Source organism: Equus przewalskii, chromosome 5 (assembly GCF_037783145.1).
Source record: "Equus przewalskii isolate Varuska chromosome 5, EquPr2, whole genome shotgun sequence".
NCBI lineage: Eukaryota > Metazoa > Chordata > Mammalia > Perissodactyla > Equidae > Equus > Equus przewalskii.
This window is the reverse complement of record NC_091835.1, coordinates 68,338,011-68,354,537: the sequence shown is the minus strand read 5'-3', so window position 1 is coordinate 68,354,537 and position 16,527 is coordinate 68,338,011. Positions and strand designations below refer to the sequence as shown.

Below are 16,527 nucleotides of genomic sequence, written 5' to 3'. Positions count from 1 at the left end.
TTTATAGAATTGTAACCAGCCAGAGAATGTGTAGTGAAAGTGAGAGAGAGAGAGAGAGAGAGAGAGAGAGAGAGAGAGAGAGAGAGAGTGTGTGTGTGTGTGTGTGTGTGTGTGTGTGTGTGTACACAAAGAACAGTGAGAAACACCTGATGCAGTCCTGTAGGCAGGGCTGCAGTCCTGGCAGAGGGGCCTGGCCTGAATGTTGAGAGCTTCCATGAGTGAGAAATCAGGCCTGGGTGGGGGTGGGGGTCGCTGGGCAGGTGCCAGCCCTTGGGTCCTGGGCTTCCTGAGAGCAGGGGTGGAAAGAGCCAAATGACATCATCTGCCTTCCCCCCTGTCCGGGGCAGCCGCCCACTTGTCCACCCCCAGGCTGAGCCTGCCCAGGGTTCTTATACCTGTATGTAGCCAGCTGTGGCAGCAGCCGTCACAGGGGAAATGGCACAGGAGAGAACAGGAAAGGGACAGTTGCTGGCTTCAGTAGCTGTACTTTTTAGCCAGAGTTGGCTCCCACACCTCATCTGTGAACCAGCCATTGAAAGCTGACCCACTAGGAAATGTGCAACTAAGCCTCCACCTTTATTTGGTGAATCCTCACAGAAGGAAAGACTGGCAGGGCCTCCTCAGTGACCCTGTGTGGGAGGAGGGCAAGAGTGACCCAGATGACAGCTCCAGACACCACCTACCAGCCTGCAATCCTCCACAGGGCCTTCCCTCCCTCTTTCCCTCTCTCTCAGGCCCTCTTGTCTTCCTTATTAAGTTTTGCTGCATGAGGAAGGGTGCCACAGAGCAGTGTGTGACGGTCCCCTCTGTCTGCCCCTTGTACCTGGTGCCTGCCCCTCTGGCCGCTGGCCAGGAGCTGGGCCCGGAGCAGCATGGTTCCCAGGCCCAGGGCCTCTTGGCAGTTGGCACACAAATTAGAGGTCTGGACCTGGTCCTTGGTTCCCAGGGAACAGCTTAGTGTCTGGCATTTTAGGAGCTCCTGTCGTCTGAACTGTGGCTTCTCTGGGTAGAGTTCGGTGGAAGGACCAGGATCCTTCCTGGATTTCTGTGCAGCAAGAGTTTGTCGGGCTGTCAGGCTGGGGTGTGGGTACTCCAGGGCGGTAGGAGCCCAGGGCAAAGTGGGGGGAGGAGGATCCTGCCTGGCCAAGGCCTGATTGGCCCCAGGGCCTGCAGAAGCTGGGTGTGCAGGGGCAGCCCAACGGCATCTCAAGCCCTGGAGCGGCACTCTGGGAAGCGAGATTCCAGAGCTTCTCCAGCTCCTCCTCTCCCTGATTTGTATTGGTTTCTCCGAGTTGCCTAAGTGCCCTTTAACCTCTCCTCAAAGTGTCAAGATCCCTAAAATAGCAGTGTAGACTCAGACAGGAAATGAGAAGGGGGTGGGGAGCTGGAGCGCAGACAGACAGGAAACGGGAGGCCTGTCGGCCCCCAGAGAGGAAGCTAACTTCAGGCAGCTCTGGTGTCAGTCAGCCCCAGCCAGAGCTTGCTGCCAGATCGCAGCCGGCCTGGTGTTCCGGCCCAGCCTCTCTCTGTAGCCCAGGGTGTGGCCGGCAAACATGGCGCTGCTGTTCCAGATGTAGGGGCGAAGTAGCCCTGCAGGGCTGTTTGGCGCAGCTGGCCTATCAAGACCCCTAGACGTTCTGAGGGAGCAGAGCACTCAGGAGAGTCAGGGTTTCTTCCTGAGAGATTTATGTCTCTGTGTCCTGGGGAATGAACCTGTCCTTTAACAGTCCTCCTGGGACTCGCTCCTGACTTTCCTTGCAGGGATATCTCAGCCCAAGAGGCCTGAAGGCAGAAGAGTGGAAATGCCCTGGCCCCTTGTCTTTAGGGTGCCTGCTGTCTACCTTCCTGCCTCTCTGGCTGAAGGGGCCTGAGTCCTCAGTCTGGCTCTGAGTGGTCATAGCCATACTGGAGTTACTTGAATTCCTGACTGCTCCCCCCTCCTTTTCCTGTTCTGAAAAACTCACCCTGGCCAAACACAGAACTCCACGTGTCCCTCTTTACTCACTATGTCCCCAAATACCCTTCTTTCAACTTGGTGGAGAGCTCTTTGGCCCAACATGCCCCTGTTCCAGAGCTCTCTGACCCCTCCTGCCTGTCTTTTGACTGAGACTTTGGTCAGATTTGGGACCTGCTGGCCTCTGTCAGGCATAGTTTTGCACAAGGGCCTCGGTAAATGTTCTTGGTAATCCCCCAATTCTTCCATCAAACATTGCGCAAGGATGTGTAAGTAAGCCCAGCCTTGTGCTAGACACCAAGGAAACAGAAAATGATTGAGCCACGGTCTTGGTCCTTTAGGAGGAGGCTTCTGAAAGCTTGTTTGGCTGACGTGGTATTGGAAAGCCTGTACCTTTCCCCATCCCTGACTCCCTGCCTAGGGGAGATCCAGGCCAGTGATGTGATTATGGATGGGTCTGCCATAGGTTTTGATCTTCAGAATTTTCCCAGCCTGGTTCGGGAGGATCCAGAAGAGGGTATTGTTGGGTCAGAGGCCACTCACCTTCTTCCCCCTTGACCCACTTAGCAGACCCCTCCACTATGTTTCTTTTATCCGCAGGTGGGTACGGGAGTTTCTGAATGATGAAAACAAAGGCCTGGATGTACTGGTGGATTACCTGTCCTTTGCCCAATGTTCTGTCATGTGAGTACCACCCAGCGGCTAGGGTTGGGGACCAGTGAGGGAAGACACAGTCCCATTCTGATTTCATGAGAAAAGGGTGAGATTGCAATCGAGAAGATGGGAATGGGAATCCCAGGCCAGGAGGGAGGAGCCCAGGCAGCCAAGGGGATGTCTGGGGTCAGTGAGGAATACCAGGTGGCTGGAGCAGAAGGTACATTTTGGGGAGCAGGAGGAGAGAGATGTGGAAAGGGAGCTCAGAATCAGAACCCAAAGGATCCAGGCTCCCAGGTGGGAGCATTCCAAGGAAACGTCCTGGCTCCTGGGAGAGATGCCTGGTGGGAGTCATTTGCCTTGGGAGAGTTGAGTCTTCAAGAAGTTCCTGTGGGTCTCCAGAAATGAAAGGGTTACTCCAGGTCATTGCTGAAGAGCCCCAGGAGCAGTGAGCTTGGCCTTTGACCCAGACTGAAAATGGAGCATTTTGGAGACTTTGTCAAGCAGGCTTGGAGGCAGCCAGATGAGAAGGCAGTGCAGGGTAGTGGAAGGAACGAAGTCTTTAATATGACAAGCAGGCTGTGGGTCTCAGTTCTGTTCTTTACTCCTTTGTGACCTCAGGCAAGTTTGCATCCTCTGATATAAAAAGGGATGTGTATTCCAGGGCTGTTGTAAGGATTAGATGATAATATGTGTAAAGTACTTGGTAGTGTTTGGAACGTACTAAGTCTACACTGTGGTAGCCACTTTATTGTTAATATTATTCGAGGTGGTGTGCCCTACCATAATTACCTGACTCTATGGAAAGAAGGAGTATAGATCATTCACAGGATGACCAACGCACTCAGACTTATACCTAAGACTTAAGTCAGCCCTAGGGTGACCAGTTGTCCTGGTTTGCCCATGAATTTCCCCAATGAATGTCCCCAGTTTTAGCCCTGAAAGTCCCGAGTCCTGGGGAACTCCCCAGTCTCAGGACTCAGCCCTAGCCTCAACTTTCACTTTTCTTGCTACTGTCCTTGCCCCATTGGATGTTCTCCTTTGTCCAGCAGGTTTTCAGTCTCATCTCCTTAGGGGTGCAAACTAACACCTCTCCTAGGTTTGGCCTCTCTGTCACCTTTCCCAGGTCCCTTCCTGTTAAAACCAAGAGTAGCCCACTCCCCATGTGCGTCCCTGTAGACGTCGTGCCTTGTGATCCTCCTATCCCTTTAAAAACAACTCTTTTTATAGAAAGAAATGAAAAACATTTGCTGAAGTGATTTTTTAAAAATTCAGAGCTTTTATAGTAAAAAGATGTATTTCTTTTTTCCAAATAAGCCTATCTCATTTGAAAAGCAAACAAATCCCAGCTGCTCTAAAGCAAAATACGCTGGAACCTTAGTATTGTAGTGTCCACGGCAGTGCCTTTGACTCTGTTTTGAAAAGAAAGACTCGAGCAGGGGGTGGAGAAGAGAGAGTGTGTGTTTTGGGGAAGGGTTGAGAGGAAAAGGGTGAAGCCAAATGGAGTTTGCGTGAAGGTATCTATTTGTAAACTGCATGTACCAGTGCTAGGGGTACTGATGGAAGGAAGCCACTGGCAAACTGTTTCCCTGTCAGCGAGGCTCCTCTGGTGTATACTTGAGAGCCCCATTAAACATCTGATCCTCAGGACTCTGAAGCCTGCTCCTGCTTCCTTTGGAACATTCAGGCATCTGCAGATAATCGCTTCCTATTTCAGAAAGACTCAGCCTCTGTGCCTTTGACCCCGGGGCTCTGCATGTCTGAGCAGAAGCCTCCTTGTGGGAAAGAGCCTGTGGGAGATGCTTGCCCAGTCCTTAGTGACCTACGGGGGGAAGTGAACAGGAAAGAGGAATGGGGCTTGTTTCTCAGAGCGGGTATATCCCGATGTAGGGATATGTAAAAGAGAAGGCCCCGTGGGTTTGTGATCTTGAGCTGTCCTCCTTACCCTGGCCACACTCACAGACTGCTGATGGTAGGAGATATCTGGTCCCAGAAGCAGGAAGTGACAAACAGAGAAACCATCCCAACTCCTAAGGTGTTGGGACCCCTAAGGACTCCTGGGACTCTTAGGGATGGAGGAACCCATTCTACACTGTTGACTTGTGATTTCTTCCCCCAGGGAAGCTGAAGCCCAAGGAACCTCTATACCACAAAAACCTAGAAGCCTCAAATAGAACCACAGAAAACCCAGTCTGTGGTGGGGCCGTGGTGCTCCTCCTGAGCATAGGGGACTCTCCCTCTCTGAGTTTGCTAGGATACTCATTCTCTTCCATTTAGACCTGCCCTCATGAGCCCAACCCAGAACTAGCAAGACCTGCAGTTGGCCTGTTCCCGACTACCCTCCCACGGGGCAGATTCTCCATGGGGAGCCACAGCTGCTCTGAGCTGTCCCATCTAAGGCTGAGAGTGCAGCCTCTCAGCTACGCATGCTAAGACTACCAGCTCCTCACGTCCCTTTGGGCCCATGGGGAGGTCATTCCTCCTGGAATCGGCTGGCCAGTGGGAGCAGCAGCTGGCCTCCATCAGCATTCCTATCTTCTCCGATCCCCCTTCTCGTTGCTGCCTGTGCCTGCTCTGCCCTTGTCCTTTGTCAGTAGCTGTCCCGACCAGGGTTAGGTCTCTGCTGCCCAGTTCTGCTTTCTCTTCTTGCTGCCCTTGCTTCTTGTCCTCGAGGTCTAAAGGGCAAGGGGTGAGCTCGCCAGGGGGCTTGGCACTAAATTTCTCCTGTGTGTGCGCTTGTGTGTCCTTTCCTGCTCCAGGTTTGACTTTGAGGGTCTAGAGAGTGGTGACGATGGTGCATTCGACAAGCTCCGGTCCTGGAGCAGGTCCATTGAGGACCTGCAGCCACCCAGCGCCCTGTCAGCCCCCTTCACCAACAGCCTCGCTCGCTCCGCGCGCCAGTCTGTGCTCCGGTATGTGCTCGCGCTCTGCCCGCTGCCTCCCACCCTAGCCCCAGTCCAGGTCTTGGGTAACAGCGCTGAGTGCTCATGCTCCTCCCTCCACTCTTGCTTCCAGGCTCAGCTCTCTTGCCCTCTGCCTGCCAGTCTGTCTCTGGTCTGTCCTCTCTGTCTCCTTGACTCTGCCCAGCGATCTGTCCTGGGTAAGTACATCACCCTCAGCTGTGCCCACCCCATCTGGGGTTCCAGCTCTCCCCTCTCCTCACCCCCTCTCTGGAGGCCCCTCCATTCTTATTCTCACTCTGCTATTCCTCCCAGCCTCTCGGACAGGACTTGTCCTCCCCCAGCTCTTTGGTCTTCACCAGGTGGTCCAGCTCCTGCCATCATGTCTGTGTCCCTCTGGCTCTACACTCTGCCCCATCAGCTGCCCGGAGACCAGCTCCCACACAGCCTGCCTGCTGCTCACCTTCCCTTCATGTCTTCCTTTAGGCCTTTCTCTTCAAGGCCGCAATGTGTTCATTTGTCTGCAGTGTCTTAAGAGCTATCCTGCCCAGAGGCAGGTAGTTGGACCGGATGACTTCTCAGAGCCCCTCCTACCCTGGGAGGCTTTCCTCTGGGTCCTGTGGCCCTTCCTGTGGTCTCATCTCTCATGGCCATGCTTTTCTCCTGGTTTCCTGTGGATTTTGTCCCCCTGACACTGCTCCTCATCCTAATCATGCATGAGCAGACACCATTTGTGTTTTCTCCTTCTTTCATGAAACATCACTGGGGGGTGCAAACCAAATGTAGCCCCTGGTACTCATAAAGCCTTTGGGATCTGCTCTGCCTTTTCTGGGACATAGAAGTAGGATAGGAGCCAACATGCTCCTGACCTCGGGAATGTGTGGAAGATGGCAGCACCTGGAAGGAGAAGGAGCGAAGGCCTAAAGGAATATCTCCCTGGACTGGTCTCAAGGATTAGAAAGGCCTACACACCTACTGTTGTATTTTGGAGGATCTCTGGGCTGAGGATGGTTTGGGCACTGATTATAAACTGTAATCCCGTAGTTACTGACAAAGACCTGTTCCATGGAGGTGAAACAGCTGAGCGCCCTGCCTCCTGCACCCTGTCTCTCTGGGCTGGTGGCACAAGGTCCATTTTCCCACTGTTCTGCTGCTGCTGAGGGGCATCCTGCTGTCTGGGTGATGGTGAGTCCTCCTGGAACCTTCACCAGCAGCCCATTCTCCCCCAGGTATAGCACCCTCCCTGGGCGCAGGGCCCTGAAGAACTCCCGCCTGGTGAGCCAGAAGGATGATGTCCACGTCTGTATCCTTTGTCTCAGAGCCATCATGAACTATCAGGTAAGGGGGCAGCACTAGCCGTGGATGCTCTGCCTCTTCTGCCTCATCTGCCAAACCAGGAGAGCTAGGAGGGCACCAGCTTGTAGAAGACAAGTGTGCTGGTGGGCCTGCAGTCGAGGAGATTGGGCTGGGATCTGCCTTCCTCACCAGCAAGGTCTCCCCTCCTTCTGTCCTTTCCCTTGCTACAGTATGGATTCAATCTGGTCATGTCCCACCCCCACGCTGTCAACGAGATTGCGCTCAGTCTCAACAACAAGAATCCAAGGTGAGTCCCTTCCCTCCCCTTTCCTCCCTGCTCTGCCCTGGGCTCTGGAGATCTGGGCTCCACTGGTCCTTGATAAGAAGTCCTGCCTGGCCTTGGGGTCCTGTGGCCTATGTCAGGGCCTCAGTTTGGCTCCCTCACTTCTGCTGGAGGAGAAGGAGTGTCCCTTGCTTGCCTCTGGTCTGCACAGCTTGGTGAGAGAGCAGGCCTTCCTGCCCCTGCCTCTTTCCCAAGCCCACCCTCTCCCCCTTACTGCCGAGGCTGTCTCCACTCTCTGAAAGGAGTCACCCAGTAGTGGAAGTGAGCTGTGATGGCCAGGGTGGGGAGCTAGGGTGTTAATTTTCCCTCTTCACCCCTTAGGACAAAAGCCCTTGTCTTGGAGCTCTTGGCAGCTGTGTGTTTGGTGCGGGGTGGTCACGAAATCATTCTTGCTGCCTTTGACAATTTCAAAGAGGTCAGTCTCCTGCGTTCATGTGTGTGTGTGTATTTGGTGGGGAGGAGGTGGGAGCCAGGCAGGTGAGCACCTTTCCTGCCATTTCATACATGCCAGTGATTTGAACATCGCAGTGCCTTAGCTAAGTAGCCTGCCCCCCTGCCTTTTTTTTAAACCAAAACCAGAACTTCAGTCTTACCAGATCTTGTGCCAGGAAAGCTCCTGACTGGCCAAATCAGGATGCCCTCAGATAGTTGAGGGCTATAGTCCAGGGGTCCTAACCTGGCCAGGCATCAGAGTACCTGAAGAGCTTGTTAACCATGCAGACCCCTGGGAGGCCTAGGTGTTTATTTTTACCAGGCTCCCCAGGTGGTTCTGAGGCAGTGAACCCACTGGTAGAACTCAAGGCAGATGTGTTTGCAGTGAGAGGAGAAGGCAAACAAGGATCCTCCTGGGTTGTTGGCTGTTATTGGTGAGGGGATAGGGAGCTCCTACTTGGAATTTCCCCAGCCTCTGGGCTTACCTCTGAAACCCCCATCTGCTTGAACATAGGATTCCTCGACATCCAGCCACAGCTGCTGGTTCCACCCCTTCCTCCTCTTTGGACCTCTTCCCTAGCATCTATTGTTTGAGCCAGGAAATGGCTTTTCCTCCTTGAAGCCAGAGGCTCAGAGGGGTCTCTGGATCCCCCTCAGCACAGGATCTTTCCTGCACTTTGGCCTCTCTCCTGCATCCCTACTAGGACCTCAGCCTCCCTCCTGAGCCATGGCCTCCAACCTTCCTCCCGCCTTCCTTCAATAACTTGGCAACACCAGACGCCTGTCTTTCTTCTTGGCCTACCCTCAGAAGCACCTAAAGCCCAGACTAAGAGCACAGGCTTTATTGAGCTCCCTCAGCAAGTTGGTGGAGGACCAGGGACCCAGGGCACATGTCAGATCCCAGGCTTTCCTCTGTCATGTCCCAAATGGGCCATTGCATAGATAGAGTTGCTGTTAAACCTGGTCTGAACCAGTCCCTTTGCTATGATGTTCCTGGGAGCCAGGGCTCAGGGGCTCGGGTTCTGCATCAGACAGATCTTTTCACTGAGAAAGTTTGCATGTTTAGGTATGCAAGGAGCTGCACCGCTTTGAGAAGTTGATGGAGTATTTCCGGAATGAGGACAGCAACATCGACTTCATGGTGAGGAGCTGGGCCTGGGTCAGGCACATGCCCAGTAGGGCCACATGCGCCTTGAGAACAGGGGCCAGGCTGACAGTGTATTTTGATATTCTGTGTAGAACCTAGAATGATTCTCTCTACTGAGCAAATGCTCCTTGTCCATTTGCCTACCTTGGAGAACTTTTAGAAACTTCAGGACAGTGTCATTTGTGTGTCTCTGCCTCCTTTCCCCCTTTTTGTGGTCTTATTGTCCCTGATTTGGGTCCTCTCTGAGCTACTTTCCTTTTCCCAAGCTCTTGCTCTAGCTTCTCTTCCCTTCCGTCTAGGGTCTTCAGCTAAGTAGAGTTTTCTCAAGAAATACCTGCTGATGTGCAGAGGAATTTGGAGAGATGTATCTCCATTTACATCTGTTTATCGTGTCAACTTACTTGTCATCATACACTGAACATTAACATTTTTTAAGTTAAAATACTCTTATTGCTCCCAGAAAGACTTAACTCTTTTAGTTCACTCTTTTTTATTATCCAGCTAGTGATGATGGTTCTAACAGCTGCCTACCCTCCCTGTCTCTGGGGTCTCTCCTTGCCCTTCTGGTCTCTGCCCCTCTGGGCTGCTGCTTCTCCAGGTGGCCTGCATGCAGTTTATCAACATCGTGGTGCATTCGGTGGAGGATATGAACTTCCGGGTCCATCTACAGTATGAATTTACCAAGCTGGGGCTGGAGGAGTTCCTGCAGGTGAGCTGGGCTAGAGTCCTCACAGGGTGAGGAGCTTTGGGGCAGAGGACCAGCTTAGCCCTAGCACAAAGGGTTTTTCTTTCACAAGAGCCTAGTCTTGGATGCTCCTGGAACCCTGCCTGTCTTCTATGGCCTGGGAGTCTGGTTCTCCTGCAGAAGGCTCCCCAGTCAGGCAGCTCCATTGGGTGAGAATCTGGCATGGCTGCAGTGGGAACTCCCTGGCTCTTGTGCTCCAGGAAGTGATTGTGGAGGGTGATAAGGACTAGGTCTTTCTCAGGTGGCTCCCCAACTACACTCTCTCTGCTTTTCCCCAGAAGTCAAGGCACACAGAGAGCGAGAAGCTACAGGTGCAGATCCAGGCATACCTGGACAACGTGTTTGATGTGGGGGGTTTGTTGGAGGATGCTGAGACCAAGAATGTGGCCCTGGAGAAGGTGGAGGAGCTGGAGGAGCATGTGTCCCATGTAAGTGGCCCTCCTTTGCTGCCAGAACCACTGTTGAGAGTGGGGAGAGGATGGGGACATCTGAGTTCCAGGAATCCTGAACTGACCCACTTGCCTCCAGATTGAACCCCAGGGAAGCCTTAGAACCTCCCGAGGCTCTCTAGAGCATGCTCTAGCTGAGGCACTGGATCATCCACAGATCGGAACGTGCACTGACTTCCAGGGCTGGGCGTGAGGTGGCCTCAGGCTCAAGAGTCAGATGTGATCATTTGCCTTATGTCTATTTCAAGCATTCTCAGGCCCTAAACCCACAGGAGTGATGTAGGGAAGCCACCAGGCCAAGCTGCCTTTAGAGCCTGCGTCCTGGTGGGTTCAGGCTTTAAGGCCAGCCCTGAACCTGCCTTTCCCATCCTGCAGCTCACAGAGAAGCTTCTGGACCTAGAGAACGAGAACATGATGCGTGTGGCGGAGCTAGAGAAACAGCTGCTGCAGCGGGAGAAGGAACTGGAGAGTATCAAGGTACCAAGTAATCTGGGGAAGGGAGTCCCTGACTGGTACTGGGTGCCAGGGCCTGGAGATCTTGCTTTTCTTTCCTGAGTTATCACAAGTCCTCAGGAATCCAGATCTTGATTCAACCTTGAGGCACTCAGATGAGGGTGGGCTGATGATTATGCCCCATTTTTTAGTTGGAGAGGGAAGCTGAAGCTGGAGTGGGCTAGACACACACAGAAGAGGGTGGGAGCAGATGGGGCACCCATGGGCACCTCCTCCTACTGGCCTGGCCCGTTGCTTTTCCCGCCCCTGCACCTCCACGTGCTGCCCCCTGCCCTGCGTCATGAGCAGGCCTGGAATAGCCCAGGTACTCGGAGCCATTTATTAGGATATCCCCCAGGTATCCTAAATTGGGAGAGCAGGGGCTCCTCATATTTCAGTGTCTTAGCTCTCCCTCACCTAACTTTTTGTTAATTGTAAAAATCATGCCCCAACTTACCTTTTCTTCCAGAGGAATACAGTTACACTTGTTCTGTTGAGCTCAATATACATCTGTCGAGCTAACAGTCTGACGCACTGTATTAGAAGTATGGAGGGTACATAGCTGGCTAAGGCAGGGTCTTGTCCTTAGGGGCCTTCCAATTGAGTGATTATACAAGGCCAAATGAAATGAGAGCAGTGGTGAGGCACAGAGGGCTGAGAGCAGCCCTAGCTGGCTGCTGGTGGATCAAGGAGGGTTTTCAGGGGCATCCTTCTACCTGTGCCCTGAGAGACCAGTGAGACTAAGGCTGGAGTAGAGAGGAAGGACATTTTAGGGTGCCAGCTGGGCAGGCCAGCTCTTCTGCTCACCTCTTGTTCTGCTGCATTCCAGCTTTGCCTGGTCCCCACCTGGGTTTCTGCCACTCTGTCTCTTGGCACCCTCCCGGAGACCCTAGTTGAGAGACCCTTGGATAGGAGGGCTCCCTCCTAAGGACAATGACTGCTGTGCCTTCAGCCCACTCTCCTTAATGGTGCTGTTTGCCCAATAGGAGACCTACGAGAACACAAGCCACCAGGTACACACCCTGCGGCGGCTGATTAAAGAGAAGGAGGAGGCCTTCCAGCGCCGATGCCACTTGGAGCCCAGTGCCCGGGGCCTGGAGTCTGTGGGCAGCGAGGCTCTGGCCCGGGTAGGCCCTGTGGAGCTGAGTGAGGGCATGCCACCCTCAGACCTGGACCTCCTGGCTCCAGCCCCACCCCCTGAGGAGGCCCTACCTCTGCCTCCACCACCAGCTCCTCCCTTGCCCCCACCGCCTCCCCCCTTACCAGGTAAGCAGGACCCTGGAAGCTGGGAAGGGTAGCCTCCTTGTGGGGCTAGACCAGAACCCCAACAGCAGTGTCTTCCTCAGGGAGAGGGCTGAGGGGGAGCTAGAATCTGAGGAAGACTCAAGTTACTAGGCAAGGGATGTCTAAGGGCAGACGTGGATCTGTTTTTGTTTTTGTTTTAAGATTTTATTTTTCCCTTTTCTCCCCAAAGCCCCCCAGTACGTAGTTGTATATTTTTAGTTGTGGGTCCTTCTAGTTGTGGCATGTGGAATGCCGCCTCAGCATGGCTTGATGAGTGGTGCCATGTCCGCGCCCGGGATCCAAACCAGCAAAACCCTCGGCCACTGAAGTGGAGCGCACGAACTTAACCACTCGGCCCCTGGGCCGGCCCCCATGGATCTGTTTTAAAGAGCATAAAGATGCTGCTCCTGATTCCTCTGAAGACAGCCGAGGAGAGGGCTTAGACCAAAGCAGGAGAGAGTGGGTCAGAGACTAGCAAGACCTGTCCCTGTCAGAGTTAGGACCCCTGGGAGCCACTCAGGCAGGGGATTCATGTAGCCTTCTTTCCTGAGAATCTTTAAGGACAGGTAGGGTGGACAGAGAGGAGGCACCTCTGAAGAGTCACTTGGCCCCTGGGTCACTGTGCCCTTCTTTCCCCAGACAAGTGTCCCCCAGCCCCACCCCTCCCTGGCGCTGCTCCCTCTGTGGTGTTGACAGTAGGCCTGTCAGGTGAGTGCTCTCAGGGCTCTGGGCTGGGCTAGTGGGACCAAGGGAGTATGTCCTCGGCCCCTGCCTCATTGATCCTCCTTTCAAACTAGCCATTCGCATCAAGAAACCTATCAAGACCAAGTTCCGGCTGCCTGTCTTCAACTGGACAGCGTTGAAACCCAACCAGATCAGTGGCACTGTCTTCAGTGAACTTGATGATGAGAAGATCTTGGAGGTAGAGGGGCCTAGGGCCCTGAGGGGTGGGGTTGGGGGCTGGGGTCCAGGTTGCCCTTGTAGCCAGATCTCCTGGCCTTGGAAAAGCCCTCAGACTCAGCCCTTCATGAACCAGAGATGAGCCAATGCTGGGCATGCTGTCAGGGGGTCCTCTAGTAGTATGAGGCCACAGCATTTTCCCTTCTCGTCATCTTGGCCAGGACCTGGACCTGGATAAGTTTGAAGAACTGTTCAAGACGAAAGCCCAGGGCCCTGCCCTTGACCTCATCTGCTCCAAGAACAAGACAGCGCAAAAGGCTGCCAGCAAAGTGACCCTGTTGGAAGCCAATCGTGCCAAGAACCTGGCCATCACCCTACGCAAGGCTGGCCGCTCAGCTGAGGAGATCTGCAGGGCTATCCACATGTGAGACTCCCACTGACCTGGCCCTGGTTCCCAGCCAGTTGGCAACCTAATTCTCCACCTAGGCGCCTAGCTTTCCCTGGATTCCAGAGAATCAACAGAACTGCCTAACACCCATCAGTCATCCACTGGCTTGGCCAGAAGTTACTGCTTCCATGCTCTTGCAGGCACTGTGTGGGTGCTGGAAATTCAGCCCAGACCTTCACTCAAGGCGCTCCCAGTCTAGTGGGAACAGTCCAGTAACACTGGGTGATAACCACCAAGGTGGCAGAGGTATAGGCAGCTTTGGAACAGGGAAGGCCAGGTAGGTGAGCTTGGTGATCAAGGAAGGCTTTCCAGAGGAGGTGATGTCCCACCTGTGACCTGAAGTATATAAAGTGCAGTTCAGGGCTTGGAGGGAGAAGCAGGGTGCCCTAGATACTGAAAATGGCTGTGGCTTTAGTGTAAAGAAGGGAGTAGGAGAGACAGGGTAGGTAGAGAGGTGAGTAGAAGTCTTGCAGGCTGGGCCTCCTAAGCCATGCTCAGGTGTTGACTTCTGCCCGGGAATGGAGGAAAGACATGCAGGGTTTTTCAACAGGGCGTGAAATGTCACTGGTGCTATGACAGACGAGGCAATGAGTCCTCTGCCTCTGGCTGTATCCTGCTCACAGCTCCCACCCTCAGTCTTTCTAGGAGCTAGAGAATAAAAGGATGATGGATAATGTGGACAAATTTGAGACCTGAGTTCGTTCCTCCTTCCTACACAGGTTTGACCTACAGACACTACCGGTGGACTTTGTGGAGTGCCTGATGCGCTTCCTGCCCACAGAGGCTGAGGTGAAGCTGCTGCGGCAGTATGAGCGGGAGCGGCAGCCTCTGGACGAGCTGGCAGCCGAGGACCGCTTCATGTTGCTCTTCAGCAAGGTGGAGCGGCTGACCCAGCGAATGGCTGGCATGGCCTTCCTGGGCAACTTCCAGGACAACCTGCAGATGCTCACACCGGTACAGCCCCCGCCCAACTCATGGGTCTCTGCAGCTACTGTCCGCCTGCTAGTTACCTCCCTGCCCTACCAGTCCTTCCAGCCCCTCACTCACTCGGCCCCATCCTGGCCTGGGGTTACTTAGCTCTTCATCTTGCCTTCCAGCAACTCAATGCCATCATTGCAGCCTCTGCCTCTGTCAAGTCCTCACAGAAGCTGAAGCAGATGTTGGAGGTGGGGAGAGGTTGCAGATGGGGGTGCTGGTGGTTCCCAGGTCCTGGGTGGGAGCCTGGGGCTATACAGTGAGGAAGAAGGAGCCCTCAGGGTTTGGCCTGACCTCCTACCATGTATTTTTTTGGGCAGATCATACTTGCTCTGGGGAATTACATGAACAGCAGCAAGCGGGGAGCTGTGTATGGCTTCAAGCTCCAGAGCCTGGATCTGGTAAGATGGTGGCGGCAACATGGGGCCAGGAAGCCTGAAGGGGCAGCAGCTGTGGATCCAGGGGTTTAGCCCTCTCACATTGCCCCGACCCCCTCTCCTAGCTGCTGGACACCAAGTCCACTGACAGGAAGATGACACTGCTGCATTTCATTGCCTTGACGGTGAAGGAGAAATACCCAGACCTGGCTACCTTCTGGCACGAGCTGCACTTTGTGGAGAAGGCGGCAGCAGGTGAGGGCAGCCTGGCCCGGTGAGCCTGCCCTCATGCCCAGCCCAGGACAATTCCAGGAAGCTATGAGCAGAGGGAACACTTGAGTCCTTTTTGTTGCTGGCTTTTGTTATCTTCTTTCTGACCACTTCAAAGCTTTCCAGTGGGGCCATAGGCAGGGGCCACCCCAGAAGGAGCCTTCCTGCAGGCACAGCCCTTCCCTGGGTGCAGTGGGAGCAGGCAGAGGAAGGGCAGCAGTGACTCTTTGCTCGCAGCTCCCTTAGGCTGGCCCTGGAGACTGCATTTCTCTATGATGTATGTGAAGTGCTTAGAAAAACCATAAAGTCCCCCACAGCCATAAGCTAGTTGTTATTTCTGCCCCACTGGTGGAAACAGGCAGGCCTGCGGCAGCTGTTTTGGAAACCAGCAGTCTCTCTGGCTTGCCTTCCTTTGCTACCTTGCTCTTTGGGGTCAAGAGCTCACAGCCTCCATTCCTTTTCCTTTGCCCATGTGACAGCCTGGCTGGCTTGGTGTGCCCCTGTCAACACGGGTGGCTCAGGCAGCAGAGGCATGACAAGCTGAGTGAGCCATGCAGAGGGGGAGGGCCACAGTTTGCTATACCCCTAGGCTGGGAGGTGGGCATGTTAGGCCCTGGGCAGGCCTCAACCCAGGCTCTGGTGACTACAGTGTCCCTGGAGAACGTGCTGCTGGATGTGAAGGAGCTGGGTCGGGGCATGGAGTTGATTCGGCGGGAGTGCAGCATACATGACAACAGCGTCCTTCGGAACTTCCTCAGCACCAATGAAGGCAAACTGGACAAGCTCCAGCGCGACGCCAAGACAGCTGAGGCAAGCACAGGGTGGAGGCGGGTAGGAGCAGCCAGGGCCAAGGCACTGTGCCCCTCTAGGTGGGCTTAGTTCTGGTTTTTGGATCAAAGAACTTTTATCAAGCGGCTGGCTGGCTGTGTGTGGAGGACAGGAGGCGTTGGGGGTGGCAGGCCGCTGTCTCTAGAGACATGCACTCTAGGGAGCTTTGGGAGCCTGGGGCTTTTCCAGTCGGCAGGGGCTGGGGCTACTTTCTGTGGGCCTCCTGTCCCTGGTGGGGAGCCGGGCTTCTCCTTCCCTGCCAGGCTGACTCTTTCTGCCCACCCCTTCCCCAGGAGGCCTACAATGCAGTTGTGCGCTACTTCGGTGAGAGTCCCAAGACCACACCTCCTTCTGTATTCTTCCCAGTATTTGTCCGATTCATTCGTTCTTATAAGGTAAGTGGAAGAGAGGCTTTTAAAGAGGAGGCTGTCTGAGAGAAAACTGGTGGGGGAGAGAGGGCTGGACTTCAAGTCTGGCCTTTTCCGTCTCCTCCTCTGAGTCCTGGGAGGGAGCGTGGAAGCTGGCCACAGGCCTCTTAGCTGTGAACTGGTGGGCAGGGTGGGGGCCCAGGCTCTTCCTGTCATTGTTTGGGCAGGAAGTGCCCTTCCAAAGGGTGGCCACCTGGGGTTGCTGGTCCCACTGCCACCCACTCTCCACCCTCAGTGTCAGCCCCTCCCCTCACAGCCTGTGTGAGACTCATCCCGCCCTACCCCCCAACAACGGTTCTTAGGAAGCAGAACAAGAGAACGAAGCTCGAAAGAAGCAAGAGGAGGTAATGCGGGAGAAGCAGCTGGCTCAGGAAGCCAAGAAACTGGATGCCAAGGTAGGTGGGACCAAGAGCTGGGGCCTGGAGAACAGGGCAAAGGATTAGGAGAGGGTGGAGCAGAGAGCTCGAGAGGAGATGGAAAACTGGAGCCCACAGACCACCCCAGAGGGCCTGAGGCTAGAGTCCAGAGGGATGGAGAGCGGGGCTTTGGGAGCTGATTCCAAGGCAACGATGGGGGCTAGGCTGCCATGCACAACCAAAGGCATC

The 16,527-nt window shown here is 54.4% G+C and overlaps 1 protein-coding gene across 8 annotated transcripts in view; it reads left to right on the top strand.

Moving 5' to 3' along the window:
- The window catches only part of FMNL3 (formin like 3), a 52,497-nt gene that overhangs the window by 33,835 nt on the left and 2,135 nt on the right, over positions 1 to 16,527 (top strand). For 2 of the 8 annotated variants that reach the window (XM_070621197.1, XM_070621196.1), the window contains exons 5-24: positions 2,555 to 2,638; positions 5,368 to 5,520; positions 6,738 to 6,846; positions 7,035 to 7,111; positions 7,469 to 7,562; positions 8,646 to 8,720; positions 9,325 to 9,435; positions 9,750 to 9,899; positions 10,296 to 10,397; positions 11,399 to 11,678; positions 12,336 to 12,404; positions 12,494 to 12,618; positions 12,818 to 13,020; positions 13,764 to 13,998; positions 14,142 to 14,210; positions 14,340 to 14,420; positions 14,522 to 14,651; positions 15,316 to 15,476; positions 15,788 to 15,889; positions 16,225 to 16,317. In XM_070621197.1, the coding sequence (XP_070477298.1) occupies positions 2,555 to 2,638; positions 5,368 to 5,520; positions 6,738 to 6,846; positions 7,035 to 7,111; positions 7,469 to 7,562; positions 8,646 to 8,720; positions 9,325 to 9,435; positions 9,750 to 9,899; positions 10,296 to 10,397; positions 11,399 to 11,678; positions 12,336 to 12,404; positions 12,494 to 12,618; positions 12,818 to 13,020; positions 13,764 to 13,998; positions 14,142 to 14,210; positions 14,340 to 14,420; positions 14,522 to 14,651; positions 15,316 to 15,476; positions 15,788 to 15,889; positions 16,225 to 16,317 (2,503 nt within the window). The remainder of the gene's footprint in view (positions 1 to 2,554; positions 2,639 to 5,367; positions 5,521 to 6,737; positions 6,847 to 7,034; positions 7,112 to 7,468; positions 7,563 to 8,645; positions 8,721 to 9,324; positions 9,436 to 9,749; positions 9,900 to 10,295; positions 10,398 to 11,398; positions 11,679 to 12,335; positions 12,405 to 12,493; positions 12,619 to 12,817; positions 13,021 to 13,763; positions 13,999 to 14,141; positions 14,211 to 14,339; positions 14,421 to 14,521; positions 14,652 to 15,315; positions 15,477 to 15,787; positions 15,890 to 16,224; positions 16,318 to 16,527) is intronic. The other 6 variants (XM_070621198.1, XM_008522072.2, XM_070621202.1 and 3 more) reach the window with 3 other exon arrangements.